The sequence below is a fragment of the Dipodomys spectabilis genome, unplaced genomic scaffold (genome assembly GCF_019054845.1).
Source record: "Dipodomys spectabilis isolate Male_0828 unplaced genomic scaffold, ASM1905484v1 ptg000273l, whole genome shotgun sequence".
Taxonomy (NCBI): Eukaryota; Metazoa; Chordata; class Mammalia; order Rodentia; family Heteromyidae; genus Dipodomys; species Dipodomys spectabilis.
Genome location: NW_024870950.1, coordinates 81,397 through 100,716, shown reverse-complemented (window position 1 = coordinate 100,716; position 19,320 = coordinate 81,397). Strand labels below are relative to the sequence as shown.

General features: G+C 57.0%; 1 protein-coding gene across 1 annotated transcript in view; it reads left to right on the top strand.

Moving 5' to 3' along the window:
* The window catches only part of LOC122126160 (c-Maf inducing protein), a 151,765-nt gene that overhangs the window by 118,415 nt on the left and 14,030 nt on the right, over positions 1-19,320 (top strand). The window contains exons 4-10 of the mRNA XM_042700775.1: positions 3,094-3,255; positions 5,581-5,622; positions 8,391-8,453; positions 9,659-9,739; positions 12,096-12,199; positions 12,872-12,976; positions 17,357-17,710. Of these exons, the coding sequence (XP_042556709.1) occupies positions 3,094-3,255; positions 5,581-5,622; positions 8,391-8,453; positions 9,659-9,739; positions 12,096-12,199; positions 12,872-12,976; positions 17,357-17,710 (911 nt within the window). The remainder of the gene's footprint in view (positions 1-3,093; positions 3,256-5,580; positions 5,623-8,390; positions 8,454-9,658; positions 9,740-12,095; positions 12,200-12,871; positions 12,977-17,356; positions 17,711-19,320) is intronic.

The window sequence follows — 19,320 nt, the reverse complement described above, 5'->3', positions numbered from 1 at the left end:
CGTCCCTGATGTCTGGCTCTTAGAGCCCGGGGCTCGTCTGCCTGCAGCGCCCTCCGCCAGGCATTCCTCACGCCTTTGGTGTGTGAGGACCTGCCACACCTGCCTCTGCCTGACACATGTGACCAAAAGAGGAAGGGTGCTTGGCACCAGTTTTGCTTCGTGCCTTGTCTCCTCGTCTCCTGCTGGGCCTGGACGAGTCCCTTGTCCTTTGCAGTGGGGGCGGGGGGGGGAGTATCACAGTCCCATGGCGAGCGCTGCAGCTGCCCACTACCCCAGCACCACCACTTACTGGCACCAGGACCCCCGCGTGTGCAGGGGTGTGGCTCTGAGGCCATCTTGACCTGGGTGGTATGCATGCTGAAGAGTAAGGGGAGCCCCGGCCAGTGCCCTGCACCCACCTCCCTGCTTTGGAACGGTGAACTTGCAGGTGGATCTTCTCTCTGCCCCAGCAGGACTGAGCAGGGGAGCACTTGCCAGCCGCCCGCGCCATTTGCACTCAGTCCCTTGTCTTAGAGTCTGTTCCCAGGGGGCCTTCATCTATGGCATGCTGCAGCTCAGAAGTCCTGGCACCTGGTATGTGCTCACACCTGGTGCCCAGGGTTCGATGACATTGCTGAAGCAAGTGCCCCAGTGTGCTCAGAAAGCCGTCACCCTCCCGGACCACAGAGGTGGGTGGCTGGTGAGCACCGAGCTGGGTCAGAGATACCATGTTAGTGTGGGCATTGCTGGTGGGTCCTGCTTTGACTTGTTACCTCTGGTCCTGCAGGCTGGGTTTTCTTGTTTAGAAAGACAGGGTGTCTGTCTGTCTGTCTGTCTGTCTGTCTCTCTCTCTCTCCCCTTCCCCCCCCCCCCCCCCCTTCCTTTGGAACTCAAGATCCTCCTGCCTCATTCTCTTCAGTGCTGGGATTTCTGAAATGCACCACGATGCCAGTCTACTTTGCAGCCTTTAAGTGAGGGCTAGTTTGGAATGATGCTGAGTAAATATTAATGATGGCTATTTCTGGGTTAAGGGCTTTTTTGAGGTCTTTTAAGTCATTCTCCCTTTTATGCTTTTCAATATGGTTTAAATATTTTATAATGAGCATGCATCATCTTTGTAAAAGAATGAAGTCATTCTTCTTTCCAGAGTAAATGACTTAATGCTAACCAGCAGAATGGGTACTAAGAGCGCTGACCACACTTGAGTAGCGTCCTCTGTGGGACCGTCTGGGAGCAGATCCTTGTGCCTTTTTGTTTTGGTTGGTCACAGGGCTTGAACTCGGGCTTGGGCGCTGCCCCTGAGCTTTTGTACTCCAGGCTATAGTGCTCTACCACTTTGAGCCCCGGCAGCACTTCAGGTTTTCTGGTGGTTAATGATAGTCTCATGGACTTCCCTGGCTGGGCTGGCTTTGAACCACGATCCTCAGACCTCAGTCTCCTTGTAGCTTTCTTTGGGACTCAGTAGGTATGGTGAGTTGTTTGAAAATTACATGGTTCTTTGGGTGCAGATGAAAGCCCAGCCTCGTTCCCAGGTGCAAGGACTGCTCACATGCTGAGTGCCTGAGATCCTCCTGCGGGGGTGGGGTGGGAGGGCACCTGGGCACCCTGGGCTGTGCCTGCCTGCTGTGATCTAAGGTGAAGGCAGGGGCTCTGCCCAGTGTGGCCTCGTTGATAGTAACTTGGAAGGTGCTAGTTACCATTCAGGGATGCCTCTGGGGACCAGGTGTGTCACGTCACCAAGGCAGACACCCATCATGTCCTCACTCAGAGCTAGCTGCACCCCTTGCAATTCTTCCAGCCCTGGAAGGGTGGAAATGTTTCCAGTTCCCTCCATTCCTACCCCTGACACCTCGGACTTTACCTCAGCAGCCTCTTTCCCCTGCTTTGCAGGGTCTGAGAGGAGCAGGAGACCAAGAGGAAAGAGGTGGACTGGTGACAGGAGAGGGTGGGGCATGGTGGCTCAGGTTGTAAACAATGGCGAGAAAGAAAAGCCTCTGCATTTTGTGCCTGGGTGGTTTTTCAGAGATGTAAGTATCAGAGCTTCTTTTGTGTTGTCTGTTGAACCTGGACTGTAGAAGAGAAGATGCAACTCCATCCAGGAAGTGAACTCTGTCCAGGAATTACTCGAGTTACATGCTGATGGGCGGGGTGTGGCGCTTGTGCCCAGTTGACAGGTGAGGGACCCCAGGCTTTATGGGAAGTTCCAAGTATGGGCGACTCTAGACTCATCCTCCCGTTCTGCCAGTTATCGATCGAATCTGATATGGAATTTTTCTTCCGGTACTTCCATCTTTAGCTGTGCTTTCTTCAATCACTTCCTGATTCTTAACTCAGAAACGGCTCGGTGGGACTGCGGAGGCCTGCGAGCTTCTGCTCGAGCCTTGGCAGTCAGGGGGAGCCCTCCTCTCCTCTCCACCCCTCCCCTCCTTCAGACTTAGGCTCAGAGACTGTGCCGTGTCACCCCAGCTGGCTGCTGGGGCTGTCCCCAAGGAGCGGGGCACTTAATGATGAGTCCATCCAGTTGGCGTGTCCCTGCAGGCCAGGCAGCAGCGGGGCAGGCAGCTCCGGAGACGGAGACGGGAGGGAGACTTGCCAGGACCTCCGCCTTCCGACCTCTGTTTCCATGATGTCAGAGAGGCGGAACTTGCCTTGGCCTCAAATCTGAGAGACAGCAGCCCCCACCCCACCACTCTGGCCTTGGAAGCCAGCGGAGGTGCGCATGCTCCTGTCTTCCTTGCCATGTTTGTGTTGAGAGAGCCCCAGGTTTTCTGGGGCTGTCCTGGGCTCGGGCCTGTCCTGGCCCTCATCCTGGCCATCCTGTTGTGTTACTGCTTTCCGGGGGACCGCTGAGAACCTCAGAGGCAGCATCTGCAGCCCGGCCTGCACACCCAGAATACCCCATACGTGCTGTAAAGATTGGCGGAAGAGACGATTGGAAAGAGAAGAATTCTTTTCTCTTAAGCCATTGAGATCGGTGTGGAGGTTGCCCTTCTGGTGTTAGGAGCTCGGCTGTCTGCACCCTGTGCCTTGGTCCCTTCTTCACGCGTCTGTTCCTCATGTCATCTCGAGTCTTCTGCCCTTCTTAAGTCGTATCTCCTTGTGTCTCCCACCCAGAAAAAGATTTACAAATACAAGAAAGTCCTGAGCAACCCAAGCCGCTGGGAAGTTGTCTTGAAAGAGATCCGGACGCTCGTGGACATGGCCCTCACGTCTCCCCTTCAGGACGACTCCATCAACCAAGCCCCCCTGGAAATTGTCTCGAAGCTGCTGTCAGAGGTGAGGCCCTCCTCCACTCCACTCTGCCTCTGTTCCCATGCACACACTGTTTTGTGTATGACCTGGGACTGGGGCTTGATCTCAGGGCCTAGGCACTGTCTCTTACTTAAGCTTGAGCCATAGCCCTACATCTGATTTTCTGTTGGTTAATTACAGGTAAGAGTCTTAAAGACTTTCTTGCCTAGGTTGGCTTTGAGCCTAGATTCAGATCTCGTCCTGAGTAGCTAGGATTATAGGTGGGAGCCACCAGTTCCCTGTGCATCTCCCCTTTGAAGTTTGCATTTGCATCCGGAGCTCTGCTGGCAGAGGAGGAGGTGGCAATGGAGGCTCTCTTGCTCTGGCTGTCTGAGCTTCACTGCCTAGGGCTTGTCCAGACTCAGAGTCAGGGCTAGTAGGGCTGGTAGCAGCAGCCTCGGCACCAGCAACAGATGCCAACTCCGGGATCCTCTGGTGGTTTGTGCAGGAAGCACATCAGTGACACCTGGCCGTAGCCTGGCACAGCTCTACCGGCCCCTCATCTCCCCACGCAGCCACAGTTGGGCTTTGTGTACCCGACTCAGGATTTAATAAAAGAAAGAAAAAAGTAACAGGAGATTGCACAGCCAAATGGGAATTCTAGGTTCTCTCACTTTTTTTGGGGGGGAAGGGAGGCAGTCATGGGGCTTGAACTCAGGGGCTGGGCACTGTCCTGAGCTTCTGTTCACTCAAGGCTAGCGCTCTACCACTTGAGCCACAGTGCCATTTCGGGCTTTTTCTGCTTATGTGGTGCTGAGGAATTGAATCCAGGGCCTCGCGTATGCAAGGCAAGCGCTCTACCACTGAGCCACCTTCCCAGTACTCTAGGTTTTCTCTTTAAACAATAAGACATTCAGAAAACTCAGCCACTGTGCCCAGCATCAGGCAGCACCCTCAGCTCTGCCAGCGGCTCCACATTAGACATGGCCCTGCATGCCAGGCGCCATGTGCACTGCCTTCCTGGCTGTGTTCTAGTACGGCTGTCTGTCAGCCTTCTACAAACATCCCTGCTTGCCTGCCTGGCCCCTGGGGACCCCGAGGGAGATTTAACCGAGTCGCCGTCACATGATGACAGTTCCCCAGGTCCCTCCTGCATACTCTGCTCTTTCTCCCGCACACTCCCTGCTGTCCATCCTGCAGGCCCAGGCCTGCCCGCCGTCCCTCAGTGCAGGCACCCATTCTGCAGTGCTGATAGACACTCTTTCGCCTGGGAGGAGACCGGGCAGAGGGTGCAGAACGGTGGCAGTGGAGACGCCCTCAGGGGAGCTGGTCTCGTTCTGTTCCACAGAGGAGGAAAGCTCAGATACTAAGCTGACTCACACCCCATGTCCAGCGCCCAGTCCCAAGTTCAGGCCTTTCACCTGGAGAAAGGAAATACACCAGTCAGGTGCCGGGGCCCCACGCACGGCGCCCCTTCCCATGTTCCCATTCTGTCCACAAGGCAGCTTTGCTGTCTTCATCTCATACATAAGGAAACGGCGGCCAAGGGATACCAAGGGACCTGCCCAGCCCACCGTGTTGGGCTGGGAATTCCACCCCGAGCTGCCTGGCTCTTTCTTCTGCAGACCACATTGTCTGGTCTTCCCTGGTACCACCGTCAGGTATAGCAGTGCCCAAGGTGGCCGGTGTGTCTTGTAGCCAGCTGTGGGCCAGGCATTGGAGGGCAGGGCCCTGTGTCGTTGGCTGGGCCCTGGCACCAGGCCTGCCTGACACGGAGCCTGTGGAACACATGGTCAGTGTCACAGGAGATGCTCTGATCTGGACCCCGAGCACATCTCTGCCAGGTATCTGGAGAGGAGTACTAGAAAAGCGCTGAAATGTCAACGAATTTATTCAAACTAATTTTGTTTTTGCAAGTCTATTGCTGGAATTTGAGGTTAGCTGCGACATCTCGGGCCCACTCACGGAACACCAGGGTTCCGTGGGAACCTCTTTTGAGAACCACTGAGGCACCGTGGTAAAACACCACCTGGTGCTACGTGGAGGCGCGTAGAAAGTCCACTCACCCGTGTCCCACACACCTGTGTCCCACACACCTGTGTCCCACACTCCTGTGTACTGTGAGTCGGCCTGCTGGCTCCTGGGCAGAGTCCTCACAGAGGGCCGGCCAGGATAGACACCAGCTTCCCCTTTGGCCAGGGTAGAAGCTGAATCTCACCAAAGGCCCCACGGCTTAGCCACCGTGCCTGCTATGGCGGGGGGGTGGGCGGGGGGGGGCGGGGGGGCAAGGTTCTGAGATCCCCTGGGCCTTTGGAACACAGACTCTGTTTTCTTGATTGTGTTTTCCTTTTTCTCTGTCCTGCTCTTTAGAACACAAACCTGACCACCCAGGAGCATGAGAACATCATCGTGGTGAGTCCCCCTCTGCCCTGCCTGCCTCCTGGACCCCCCCAACCCCGCCCAGCCCGGCCCGGCCGGCTCCATGGCCCCTGCTTGGTTCTGACTCTCAAGCCCCAGTGGATGGGGGGCGGGGGTAGGGGGCGCTAGTCAGTCTTCAGGGCTCCTGAGTCTGCTCTGGGAGGAGCTAGTCATTTATTTGCAGTGTCACTTGTTTCCGGAAAGGTCACAGGTCGTTTTCTGCCCCAAGCATCTGTCTTCTTCCATCCTAAACAACAGTGAACAGAATTCCTTCTGATATCTAAAGTAGGACATTATTTTCTGGGATTCAGTGATGCACCTCGGGGAAGAAGCTCTGCTGGGGTAATTTTAAGCTGTGAGACGAGGCAGGGAGAATGCAGAAATGAAATCGCACCCATTTCAGGCAAGCCCTGCTTGAACCTACAGTGACTGAGGCAGACCATATAGGACATGTCACCTGTTGTAGGAAGACAGATGTAAGAGACAGGCATAAGAGAGGGGAGAGTGATCTGAAAAAGGAACCCGGAAGCTCCCCTGAAGCAGTGGCATCTCAGTTGGGTTTTGAAGGATTGATAGAAGTTTGCCAGATAGCAAAATGGAACAAAGGCATCTGGAAAGAGGAAACAAAACTCTGCAAAGATGCAGAGATTTAAAGCAATCTGGTGTCTTCTGGAAGCTTCTCTATTGCTGGAGCATAAAGCATTAGAAAGTGAAAAGTTGGGAGTCAGACCTAGAATTGGAAATGAGAGACGGAGCTCTGGGTGCTTGGAGACGATGCACAGTGAGCCTGCCCAGCAGCTCCCCTGGCCTCTACAGGAGCAGTGCGCAGGGCCTCAGGCCCCTCGGGCTCTTCGCAGTTGAGCAAAGGTCGTGGGCATCCGCCCCTCAGCCTGGTGAGCCCAGCGTCATACTCTGAGCCTGGCAAGAGGTGACCCTTGGCCTGGGGTCTCGTTCAGGGCAGTGTCAGTGCCCGACACCTAGTGGGTGCTCAGCCAGCACTCGCCAGAATTCCAGCACCCCATCATGGCTGCCTGCGCTCTCTTGCCGGAATGGGGAAAACGGCCCCGGGCCCCGTCACCTGCTGGCACCTTCTCCAGTGTCTGCCATGGATCAGTTCATGGGACGAACATTTGTTGAGCAGGGTAATCGGCTCTGCCCTGCAGGCAGACAGGAGGGGGGGCTGTGCGCCAGGGGCGCGGCCGAGGGCCAGGTTCATTGTCAGTGTTGGGGGTGCGTGGAGGAACGGTTAAGGGGACCTCAGTGAGCTCTTGGGAGGAGGTAAGGGTGGGCAGGGGTTTCCAGGAGGAGGAGCCTGCGTTATCGTGAAGGACAGATGAAAACAGCACCGTGGAGAAGGGCGGGCGGAGGCCGAGCCCGGCTGAGCAGAGTCGGGGTAGAGGTGGTAGCCCCTGTCCCCATGAGACTGCCTTCAGGGAGGAGGGGAGAGAGGGAGGAGCCTTGGAAAAAATTTGTTCTGGAAACCCAGGCTGCAATTACCCAGCTACGGGACGGAGCTGACCCCTTAATGGGGTCAGGCTGGGCGTCCCTGCCCAGCAGGCAGGCCTGGGAGCCGAGGGGAACTGACATGTCAACCCTGCCCGCCACACCCCCTTCCTTCAGCATTACTACGGGGCACCATCATGACCTCCTTCCGTCCAGGAAGCACATTATCATATTTGACCTATTGGCAGTTAGTTACCCTAGTGGGGCTTGGTGGGTTTCATGTATTGATTTTTCTACTGGAATCTGATTTGGCTTTCTTCATTCTCTTGGCAAGGATTCTAATCAATAGAAACCACGATTGGCTGGCATGGGGTGTCACTGGGCAGCGCAGGCCTGGCATCCAAACCCCAGCCTGGGCCCAGCCACCCTGGGGGGTGCAGCATGCCAGGAAGGGTTCAGGCTCCATGTTAGACCTGGGTTCAGTTCAGACCTGACAGTCACCTTAGGTAATTAACAGTTGGAGGTAAAAGTCTCATGGACTTCCCTGTGGGTTGACTTTGGCTCTCAATCCTCATATCTCAGCGTCTCGAGTTAGCTAGAATTATAGGCGTGAGCAGCTGGCACTCACCCAGCCAAGATCACATTTGTTCCCAGTCTAGTAAGGAAAGTTTGATCCCAGTCTGGGCAGGAAAGTCCATGGGACCTCTTTTTTCCCCCTCCCCCGTGAGATTCTTATCGCCAATTAACCAGCAACAAACAACAACAAAAAAAGCTAGAAGTAGAGCTGGAGCTCAAGTGGTAGAATACCAGCCTTGAGCAAAACAGCTCAGGGACAGCACCTAGGCTCTGAGTTCAAAGCAAAACAGCTCAGGGACAGCACCTAGGCCCTGTGCGCGCTTGCGCGCGCGCGCACGCACACACACACACACACACACACACACACACACACACACACACACACACACACACACACACACACACACACACACACACACAGCCTAGTGCTGGCCACGATGCTGTGCTGTCTCAGTCAGGTGCTCTGTTCTGAGGGACACACACACACACACACACACACACACACACACACGTAGCCTAGTGCTGGCCACGATGCTGTGCTGTCTCAGTCAGATGCTCTGTTCTGAGGGACCTGGGTGGACACCAGGCGGCTCTGAAGCCCGGGAAGTTGCGTTCATCACCATGGGTGTGTGAGGCTGCGTTTTCATCTTAAGTTGCCTCCCTCTGCAGACACTGCGCCCCTTCCCGCCCAGCCCCACCATGCCTTTCCTTCTGGCTGATGTCTGTCCATCCGTGTCTTTCAGGCCATCGCTCCTTTGCTGGAAAACAACCACCCACCACCAGATCTCTGTGAATTCTTTTGCAAGGTATGGTGGTGCCACAGTGGGGCCCTGTTGCACGAGGCCTCTGCACACACGTGGGGCCAGATGAGGTGGGCTGGGGTGGTGTTACACAGCCCAGGCCCAGCAGCCTGGGTCTGTCTCAGACACCAGTGGACGGCCTGCGGGCGGCTGTTCTCACACCACATTCTTCTCTGCCAGACATGTTTAAGAGCAGGGTTGCCACCCAGGGGTCCAGGAGGGGATTGTCTGCTTTTCTTTGGAATATTCCTAGTTGTCTTGGGAGGCAGTTTGCGGCTGATTTTTCTAGGCCCTTGACGTCAGAGCTGGGTTATTCTTAGCAGAGGCTCTCCAAGCACCGGCTGGCCCACAGAGGGGGCCTGGCCGTGGGGCTTTCCCTGGCCGGGAGAAGCTGGCAGAGTGTGCCAGGTCAGCCTGGAGGAGCTGCGGGGCAGGGAAGCGTGCCCAGGGATGCAGCGCCAACCTTTTCAGCAGGATTTACACACTACATACCCAGCTATGCCAGGAGCGGCATCCCTGGTTCCTAGAACACAGCTTGGTGACACAGAGCCGTGTGTCTGTCGCAGAGCAGCAGAGCAGGCATCCGGGAATAGGACCCAGGTGCCCCAAGCCCTGTGGGTGTCAAGAGGAGACAGCCTTCACACATACACACACACATATGCACGCACACTCACACACCTGGCCTGAATCTAAAATCTAGAATATTCTAACTTCCAATTGCTGACATGAGTGCACCTGACAAGTCACAGGAAAAAACACCGACAAACTGAAAATATAGTTTAAAAATGCCCTTCAGGCTCTGTGTAAAACCACATCATAAGTCTCTTCTTTAGACTCAGTTGGGTCCCCAGGATATCTCATTATGTACATGCAGATATCACAGAGCTGCAGAACCATCTGGCCAGCCGAGTCACCAACGGTTTGCAGAGTAGTCTGGCCTAGGGGTGCCGTTCTGAGGGAAGCCAGACCCTGGAGGTTGCACAGGATGCGGGGCTCCAAGGGCCCTTGGCTTGGGGAGGTAGGGTGGTGATGGCTCGCAGGATTTTGGGGACATGGAACCCTGTGGCCTGTACTGCTGGTGTGGCTAGCATGTGTTCTCAGACATCTACCAAGGGCAGCCCTGGAAGAAGGGCCACAGGGACATGCCGGGTGGGCTTGTCACCTGGGACAAGGGATTCACATGCCCACTGACTGTAGCCCTCCCTCCCCAGCACTGCAGAGAGCGACCTCGGTCCATGGTGGTCATCGAAGTGTTCACCCCTGTGGTCCAGAGAATCCTCAAGCATAACATGGTGAGTGACCGGCCCCAGACTGGCTTCAGGCTGTGATCCTCTGATCTCAGCCTCTGATTAGCTAGGATTATAGGCGTGAGCTACCAGTGCCTAACTAAGGTTGCTTCTCCTCTGTCTTCCCACCCCCCCAACCCCCACCTCCCGCCCCTGCAGTGCTGGGATTATTAAGACTAGAGTTTCATGTATGTCGAGCAAGTATGTGTGTGTTCACTGAGCTGAACCCTAGCTGTGGGTCCACTGACAGGGACACAGAGGGTGATTTAGGGGTACCAATGCCTGTGGTCATCCACATCATTTCTGCCTGTCTGCTCATGAGCAGCCCCGGTATGTGTGAAGTGCAGGGAAGGCCTGTGCAGCCCTGTTCCTCATTCCTGAGCGTGGGAATGAGCACAGGTGGGCAGGAGTGCAGGCTCTCCTCCCTGCCTTACCTGTGTCTCCTGGCCATCCGAGCCCCCGGCCCCTGGCCAAGCACTCTTGGCACTTGCTTCTCCACGGCCTGCCTGCTGACATGCGGTCGTTGGGGAAGCGGCGAAGACGCCATCTCGTTATGCCACTCAGCTGGAGTGGGAGGGGCCCTCTGTCCTTGGCCAGAGCCTCTTAATTCAGCCTCCTCCTCCCAGGCTGGGAGTGCCGCCTTGTCTCAGGCTGTGCCTTCGGCCATGCGCTTGTCCTCCCCACAGCCGCAGCCCCTCCTCCCTGCTTCCTGCTGGGGATGACAGGGCTGCATGCCAGTCCTTCCTCCACCCATCCTCCCTGGCCATTTCCTCCACACCCACTTCACACTTTCTCCCCCTCACTCCCGCCACACACGCCACACACACGCGCACACATACACGCCACACACACGCGCACACACACCACATGCACACACATACACGCGCACACACACCCACCACACACGCACGCACGTACCACACACCACACACATGCACGCCACACATGCACACACGCGCACACACACACGCCACACACACACCACACATGCACGCGCACGCACACGCCACACACACATGCCATACACACGCCACACCACAGACACACACACACGCCACACACAGCACACACGCACACACCACACGCACGTGCACACACACACGCCACACACACGCACACACACGCACACACGCCACACGCACGCCACACGCACGCACGCGCGCGCGCACACACACACACACACACACACACTGGACTTGTCCAGCCGTCCTTCCTTTATCTTGTCTGTCTGCCTTTTTGTGTCTTTAGTTTGTTTTGTTTTGCTAGTCCTGGGCACTGTCCCTGAGCTTCTTTTGCTCAAGGCTAGTGCTCTACCACTTGAGCCACAGCCCCACTTTGGGATTTTTCTGTTTTATGTGGTACTGAGGAATTGAACCTAGGGCTTCATGCTTGCTAGGCAAGCATTCTACCACTAAGCCATATTCGCAGCCCCAGCCTTTTCAGTTTTTGAGAGAGCCTTGACATGTATCTGATCAAGCTGGCCTGGAACTCAAGATCCTCTGGCCTCAGCTCCCAAGTTATTGGGATACATAGGCCTGTGTTTGCTGTCCCTCCACAGGTGTGTGTGTGTGTGTGAGAGAGAGAGAGAGAGAGAGAGAGAGAGAGAGACTTAAGACAAACTCAGGGCCAGGGCTCTGTCTAGCAGCTTTTTCACCCAAGACTGGCATTCTGCCACTTGAGCCACAGTTTCACTTTCAGGGTTTGGGGTGGTTAACTTGAGATTAAGAGTCTCATTGCCTAGGCTGGTTTCGAATCACAATCCTTAAATCTCAAGCCTCCTGAGCAGCTAGGATTGTAGACATGAGCCGTCTCAGCCGACGCCCATGTGACTTTCGAGGGTCGCTTTCTCTGCAGCTGATAACACCTGACATCACATGTTCCTTCCTTCCGTTCATGTGGGTTCCCTGCCCCTTATGCCTCCCCGCCCCCAGGCACACCCATAGGAAGTCCAGCATCCTTCCTAGGGTGACGGCCTCACACCAGGTCCTCTGAGCAGCACTGACTGCCCAGACACTAGCTCACTGGAAGCGAAACCCACAAGTTCTTGGGTGACTGCATAAGAAGTTTCCAGCTTCCTGGGGTGGACAGGGGCTGAGCTGGACCTGAGCAGGTCTGTGGTTTGTGCTGACCTCTGACCTCCCTAGAAGAGCTTTGAGGTCCAGGCCAAGACATCAGACTGCCAGAGGCCGCTAGAGGTGTGGCTGAGACAGTTAACCTTTGAGGCAAAACCTCAGTGCGCTTCCTCCCAGCTGTTTCCCCACCTCACACACCAGCTCCAGGCAGAGCTGGGGCCTGCACCCTTCTGAGCCCATAGTGGCCCTGGCCCTGGCCATCCAGCTCACGGCCTCTGCTCTCTCTGCAGGACTTTGGCAAGTGCCCGCGTCTTAGGCTGTTCACTCAGGAGTACATCCTCGCCTTGAACGAGCTCAATGCGGGCATGGAGGTGGTCAAGAAGTTCATCCAGAGGTGGGTCTCCGCTGGGACCCCTCACTGCCGTGGCCTGAGCACTTCCCCTACAGTGACAGCCCCGTGTCACAGCTGTGTGACACGAGCAGGCACTGATTCTCTTCCCTTGGCTCTCCCTGCTGGGGCCGCCACGTAAAGGCTAGCACATGAGGATCCCCCAGCAGGACGTGGCACCCAGGGACCAGGAAAACTAATGTAACTGTCTCCCCCAGTGCCCGGTGGCATGAGGGTCTTTCCTGCCTCTGGGTTATGGTCTGCAGTCCTGAGCCGCAGCAACACCCCAGAGAGATTCCCCCATGCCAGCCAAGCCCGAGTGACTGCCCTAGACCCCACACCCGAGGGTATAGAGGGACCTGTGGCTCCCCAGGAGTGGCCACCAGGCCCAAGCACCAAGAGTCCAAGGACACGGCCCCGAGCCTGTGTCTTCAGGTTCTTTGTGTACCCGTTGCAGAGGGGACCGCATTAGAATGGAAGACCGGGGCAGACGGGGGCTTGTGCGGGCCACCCGGGCACTTGGACCTGCCACCCACAGCTGGAGCTTTGCCCTCGACTGTCACCAGCCAGCATGGCGGGTTCTAAGGCCTCCATAATGTGCTGGCAGAGTGGGTGCTGCCCTCCCCCCCCCCCCCCACCTCTGCACACAGCCTCTCACCACATTCTACTCTCTTCCAGCATGCATGGCCCCACGGGCCACTGCCCTCACCCCCGGGTCCTGCCCAACCTGGTGGCTGTGTGCTTGGCTGCCATCTATTCCTGCTACGAAGAGTTTATCAACAGGTCAGCACCGGGATGGGGGGACGGGGGATGGGGTGGGGCTCCCCTGTCACAGGCACACCTCGCCTAGGGGATTGTCCGGGTAGTGTCTGGGCTAGGCTGCTCTCAGGGCGTAGGACTCAGTCCTGAGGCATTAAAAAAGACCCTGATGGGCACCAGTAACTACAAGGCTGAACTGTGCCTGAGCCACAGGAACCAGCATCCAATGCTGCAGCTTCCTATAACAGAGAGACAGGAGAACCATGCTGGGGGTGCGTGCAGATGGGCAGGTACGTGCATGCGCACCAGGCAGGGGCACTGGGAATGCAGGGTGTGGCTCGAGGTTCTGCGCCCGGGTGCAGGCAGCCTGGCTTCAGCCTTGAGGACAGCTGGTCTCCTTGAGGGAGACGCTTGCAGGGTCACGTTTTCCCGAGGCAGTTGCAGAGCAAGCCACTGTGGGAGCACGCAAGGTGGGTGAAAGGTGAGCTCTGGACACCAGTGCCGAGAAGAGGGTGCAGAGGGCTTTGGTCTAGGAGTCATTCCCAAGAGCAAACTCCCAGCCTAAGACCTGGGTGCAAGTAGCCTGCTGCGGAGGTCCCAGCACTGGTTGGGGCCACTCCTGTGGTGGGTGCAGAAGGATGCCAGTGCCAGCAGTGTTGGGGGACTCTGCAGTGACATCTAGCGTCACTGGGCGGCTGTGCTCTGTGGGACTCTTAAGGGGACCACACTGTCCAGGCACCTCTAGAGCTTCTGTGAGTACACGCACACCCACAGAGCCGCATGCCCAGCTCCTCACATGCGTCTGACTCGCCCGCGTGCTGGGCTGCTCTGAATACCTCAGGGGTGGGGCAGGGACCAGAGGAGAAGCCGCTCCTCCCGCAGCACCCCTCTGCCTGTGCCCAGGAGTGGAGCTCTCCAGGGTCAGGATGCTTGGCCGCACTCTAGAAGGTCAGAGGTGATGAGAACCAGAGCCAGGAGCACTCACTGCTGCTCCCACAGGCCGCCACACTGGTCTTCCCCTATCCCCGCTTGCTTAGGTCTCTGCTGGGCCATGTGCTAATGAGCAGTGGAGCTGCAGGCGGCCCCTGCCTTCTGGAGGGGGTTGAGGGGGTCGGGGTGAGGCTGGAAAGACCAGGGGCGTGTATGTAATATGCTGAGGTGCGGGGTCCCCACGCTGGCTGTGTATTAGAGCCACCTGTGAAAGTTTGAAAAAAACCAAGTGGAAAGCTGACCCTGGTGAGCCAGCGTGTCCGCTTCTGTGTGTCTTTTGGTCTGTTTGTCATCAACGTGCACACACGTGTTTATAGCAGCATTACTTTTAATAGCCCCAAACCAAAACCTTCCGCAAGTCACATGTCCACGGCAGTAGAACAGATAAATAAACGTGACGCACACGGAGCCCAGCACCCCTAGCCAGCCAGCCACGAGCTAAAGACACAACGCGGAGTAAAACTGGCCGGGCTCAAAGGGTGTCCCCTGTGTCACTACTGGTAGTGGTGCCAGAACAGGGGCCGTGCTGGTGAGCACCTCTCCGCCTGCCATGCTGCCAGCTCTCCTGTGGAGTTCGTTTCACAGGAAGCTCAAGATGAGGGAGAAATGTAAAGTGTGATAACGGGGAGTGGAGGCCAGAGCCTTGGTGCCTCTGGCGGGGCTCGGGGGTGAGGCTTCGGGGCTCCTGGTACCCCAGGGAGTTCTTCCAGTCCTCCTCCCAGACGCTTGCAGGGTGTTGGTGTTGCAGAGTGCCCTGGCATCGCTGGAGAGCCCCAGACACCAGCAGAGTCCACGCTGATGGCTATGAGGCTAAGAGGTGTGCACAGTCCACACGCACACTGCCGTCCTGTGTGCACGCGACTCGTGTGCCCGGCTCCTTGCTATTTTGGGAAGCGCAGCGCTTCCTGCCCCACGGTCAGATAGAGTGCCGGAGGTCAGTGGTGGTGGTGGGCATATTTACGGCAAGAACATTGGCAAGCACCAAAAATCGGGCAGTCTTTGTCCTGGTGACAAAGTTGCTAGATTCTTCCCAGCATACTAGGAAAAATAAAAGATGGCAGGGCTCCCCTTGCCATTCTGATTGATTGAGGCCACCCTGGCGTGGTAGGGTCGTCGAGTTGAACTCCTGAGGTGGAATGGAGATCTCTTGCTGAGTGAGTGGGAGGCGGGGACCTCCTGGCTCTAGCGAGGCCTGAGGCCAGAGGGGTGCTCCGGGCAGAGGCAGTTGTACATACAAAGGTGACAGAGTTCTGGTGGACACATTTTTTTTCCACCTGTGGTTCTCAAGTGCCTGGCCCGCCACTTAGAAATCCAGAATCCTCTGAATTGGACATGTCGTCCTAGCGCGGAGGGAGCTGAGCCATAGAGACAGTGAGCTCAGGCCAGCCGAGCTAGAGAGCAAGACCTTGTCTAAACACAAAGACAAGCAGCATGCTGGCCTGGGGATCTGCATCCTGCACTCTTCAGGACGTCTGTACAGGGGAGCACGTCTGCAGAGAGGAGCAGAACAAAATCCTGAAGCTGAGAAGAGAAGCATAAGGAGGAGTTGGTGAGGGAGGCGGGCCGAGGCACGGGGAGACAGCAGACCGAGCTCCTCAGGCCCCGGCCTCCCAGGGCCCCTAGGGCTGGAGCAGGTTCAGGTTCAGCAAGCTGGGGCTTGCCGCATGGGCAGCATGGGCTGGGGCTAGAGCCACACGTTGTACAGCCAGGCTGCGCTGTTTCGGTGACAGCATTTTTATTCAGTGAGCATTGATGAGTTTTCAGTAGGAAGAGACAGAGGCGGAGCCATTTCCACCCCAGCCTCTCCCCACCCCCAGCTGCCGCTGGGTGAGGATGGGTCTCGGGGCAGGCCCATGGGGGCGGTCGGGTGGAAGAGGGGGAAGCATGGGGTGGACAGGACCGGCCCTACCACCTGCTTCGCAGCCCAGCCTCAGCGCCAGGCTCGGCAGAGCCAGCCGTCAGCTGTTCAGGTCTCAGCTGATAACTGTTCCCTTCTCCTGGCTGTCTCCTAAGAAGCTAGGGGCTGCTGGGGTGTTCCCAGGCTCGGGCCCCCCGTGCTCCATTGGTCAGTACTGCCCAGATAAAACCACAGTGTCCTCAGCCCTCCGCTGTGCTCTCCGTGAGCACACGGTGTACCCACATTCGGAACAGACAGCGTGACCCAGGTTAGTGTGGCTCTCAAGCCCAAACAGCCTTGAACAATCCACTCCCAAACACAGCAACGGCAAACCCGGAGGAATGGAGTGTGGGCGTTTGGGGAGCAAATGAGGTCTGAACTGGAGAAGCTGCAGCCGCCCTGCCCTCCCCCGCCCCCCCTCCCCAGACCACACACAGCTTGCCGCCCACCAGAGATTCTCCGTATTAGCCAGTGGATTTTTATTTTTTTCCCCCAGGCGTGTTTACAGTATATTTATTCGACTCCTTTGGTGGGCCGGGCCCAGCCCTGGCTGATAGCAGGTGTGGATGAGCTTGAGCCTCCCTCTGTGTAGACTCTTGAGTTTTGCACACGGCCCCTGGAGCTGTTGCACAGAGCGCCATCGCGTAGCCCGCCCTGCACCCTGGAACATCTGCTGCCCTTCGGGGCACAGGGCACAACGTGGCCTGGGTGAGAAAGACCTGGGTAGGCCACTGTTTCCGTCACAAGCATGGTGCTCAGGACTGTGTGGAGCTCAAGAGTCTGAACCTCTGGAAATGGTTCCCATCAGGCCTCACCCAGAGATGCAGAGTGTGTAGGTTCTGGGGTGTTGAGGGGCCCGGTAACCAGAGAGAATGCCAGGGGCAGGAAGAAGAAATCGAAGGGATTTTCTGGGGCATTAGGGGCTTTGGAAGGCCCTACGGATGGAAGGGGCTGGGGTTGTGCAGATCTGGCCTGAGCTCAGAGCTGTGGACTTGAGCCCTGGGGTTGAGGGCAGGCCCCTTCACCCGGTGCTTCTGACCTGTCATCTCCCTCAGATGGTGACTGGTCTCATCTGTGCGGCAGCACAGCACTGCCAGCTGGGGCACAGCCCAGGGAGCCAGGAAACACTTGGTGAAGGAGACACTTTACCAGATCAAGTCTCTGACAAGTCCCACTGTAAAGAAGCCTAATTTCACTGTGTTTCAAACATCTGTGACATTAATGATGCCGAAAGAACCCTGTCTCCTGCTACCACCCATTTGCCACCAGGGCAAGAACCGCCCCTCTGGCTGCTGGAGGCCATGGGGGGAGGAGCTCCACATCTAGCTTGCTTAATTGGAAGATAAGAATGTCATGGACTTTCCTGCCTGTGGTGGCTTTGAATCACAGTCCTCAGATCTCAGACTCCTGAGTAGCTAGGGTCACAGGTGTGAGCCACTGCTGCTGTGCTGTGCTGTGCTGGCCTTTCTGATCACTGAGCGGGACCCATGCTCACCGCCCTCTCCCCCTCTTCCCAGCCGTGACAACTCCCCTAGCCTGAAGGAGATCCGGAACGGCTGCCAGCAGCCGTGTGACCGGAAGCCCACCTTACCTCTGCGCCTGCTGCACCCCAGTCCGGACCTGGTGTCTCAGGAAGCCACGCTGTCCGAGGCGCGGCTCAAGTCGGTGGTCGTGGCCTCCAGCGAGATCCACGTGGAGGTGGAGCGCACCAGCACTGCCAAGCCAGCGCTGACGGCCAGCGCCGGCAACGACAGCGAGCCCAACCTCATCGACTGCCTCATGGTCAGCCCCACCTGCAGCACCATGAGCATCGAGCTGGGCCCGCAGGCCGACCGTACCCTGGGCTGCTACGTGGAGATCCTCAAGCTGCTGTGAGTACCACCGCCCTCCCCAGGCTGGGGCTTGGGGCTGGCTCTGCTGCCCGGGGCCGCCTCACCCGTTGGATTACCACAAGTGGAGGTGGGCATGGTTAAGGTGTGGTGGTGTCTGCGCACTCAAGGTGGGAGTGTGGGGCCAGGCACCAGTAACCAGTCGTGAGGTTCATAGTTCAGAAATCTGTGACACTCTGACCTCCATTGAGCCACTAGAAAACCGGAAGTGATGGTATGTCTCAAAGTGGTAAAAGAGCTCAGAACAGCACCCAGGCCCTGAATTCAAGCCCCGTGACTGACAGAACAATAAAAATGAAGTTGGTTGTGTGGAAGTGTGCACAAGTGGGAGCACCCAGGGTCGTGCACCGGGTTTGAGGGTCTGGGCATGTGTGCAGCTGCCTCTGTAAGCATTATATATGCTAGTGTGCACAGTGTGCGCGTGTCTGAGTGTGCAGGAGCCTGTGGTACTCACACGTCTAAGACATTGCCACACAGTGTGCTGTACGTGCGGGTTTGCTCTGAGCTTCTGGTTGTGGTGTGCATGGGTGTGAACTGGATGTGGGCATGCACGTGGACTTCTCTGAGTGGCCTGTGGGGGGGGGGGAAGCACGTGTGTGTGTGCATGATTTTTGCCACAGAAGTGGGATGTACACAGGTCTCCCTGTGTATGTCTATGAATCAGTGTACATATTTCTGTTTTATAGGAGTCATGCACACTCGTGTGGTGTGTGACATTTATGTTAAGTGAATTTGTGTACAGGTGCACGTTCTATTAGCGGAGGGTTCTTTATGCAGGGAGCGTAGAAGTCTGGGCACTTGTGCATGGCTGTCTGAGGAGTTGTGTGTATACATTGTATGTGTTCTAAGAAAAGTCTTCCGGTAGACCTTGCCGAGGTCTGGCAGCTCCTCAGAGGCGGGGAGGGGGGTGAGATTATGGTATGCCCTTGGCAATGCTGCCTCTGAACTCAGTGCTGTTCCTGCCCAGCCCATGCCTCAGCTGCCTGATGGAAAGCGGGGGAGGGGGCCTCAGACCTGCACTCACACAATTAGATGCAGTCGGCGGCGGCTGCTGGACTCTAAGGAGTCTCAGTAAGGGCTGTGCCTTCCCATCTCCTGACACCACGCTTGCCCACCTCCTGACACAGGGTGCGTGTCTGAGGCCAGTCACTCCCCAGAGCCCGCCCCTCATTGCAGTCGGTGTGGGCTGGGGTTCCCTGGCCAGATCTGCTCCGAGTTCCCTCAAGGCAGGGAGCCGTCCGCTCGTGGGGGAGGTCACAGCCCAGGAACAAGTCCGGGTTCTTGGAGCATAGCTCCTGCCCCTTGGGGCCCAGCCCCAGGTGTGCCCAGGTCCTGACTCCCAGGTTCCTCGAGCACTGGGTTGTACGTGTCACCGCACAGTTGACACGTTCTTCCCTTCTTCGCACACGCTCATGAATGAGGACTCTGTCTGTTCCTCCTGTCACTATACCACAGGGCCAGGACAGATGGAGCCTGGGACAGTCCGGAAACTACTCGGTCCCTGGCCAGGGTGGGGTGGGGTTGGCCCCCTGCTCAAAGCAGCAGTTCACACCCAGCGCCAGGTCTCTGCAAGTGGGTGTGAGCTTCTAGAA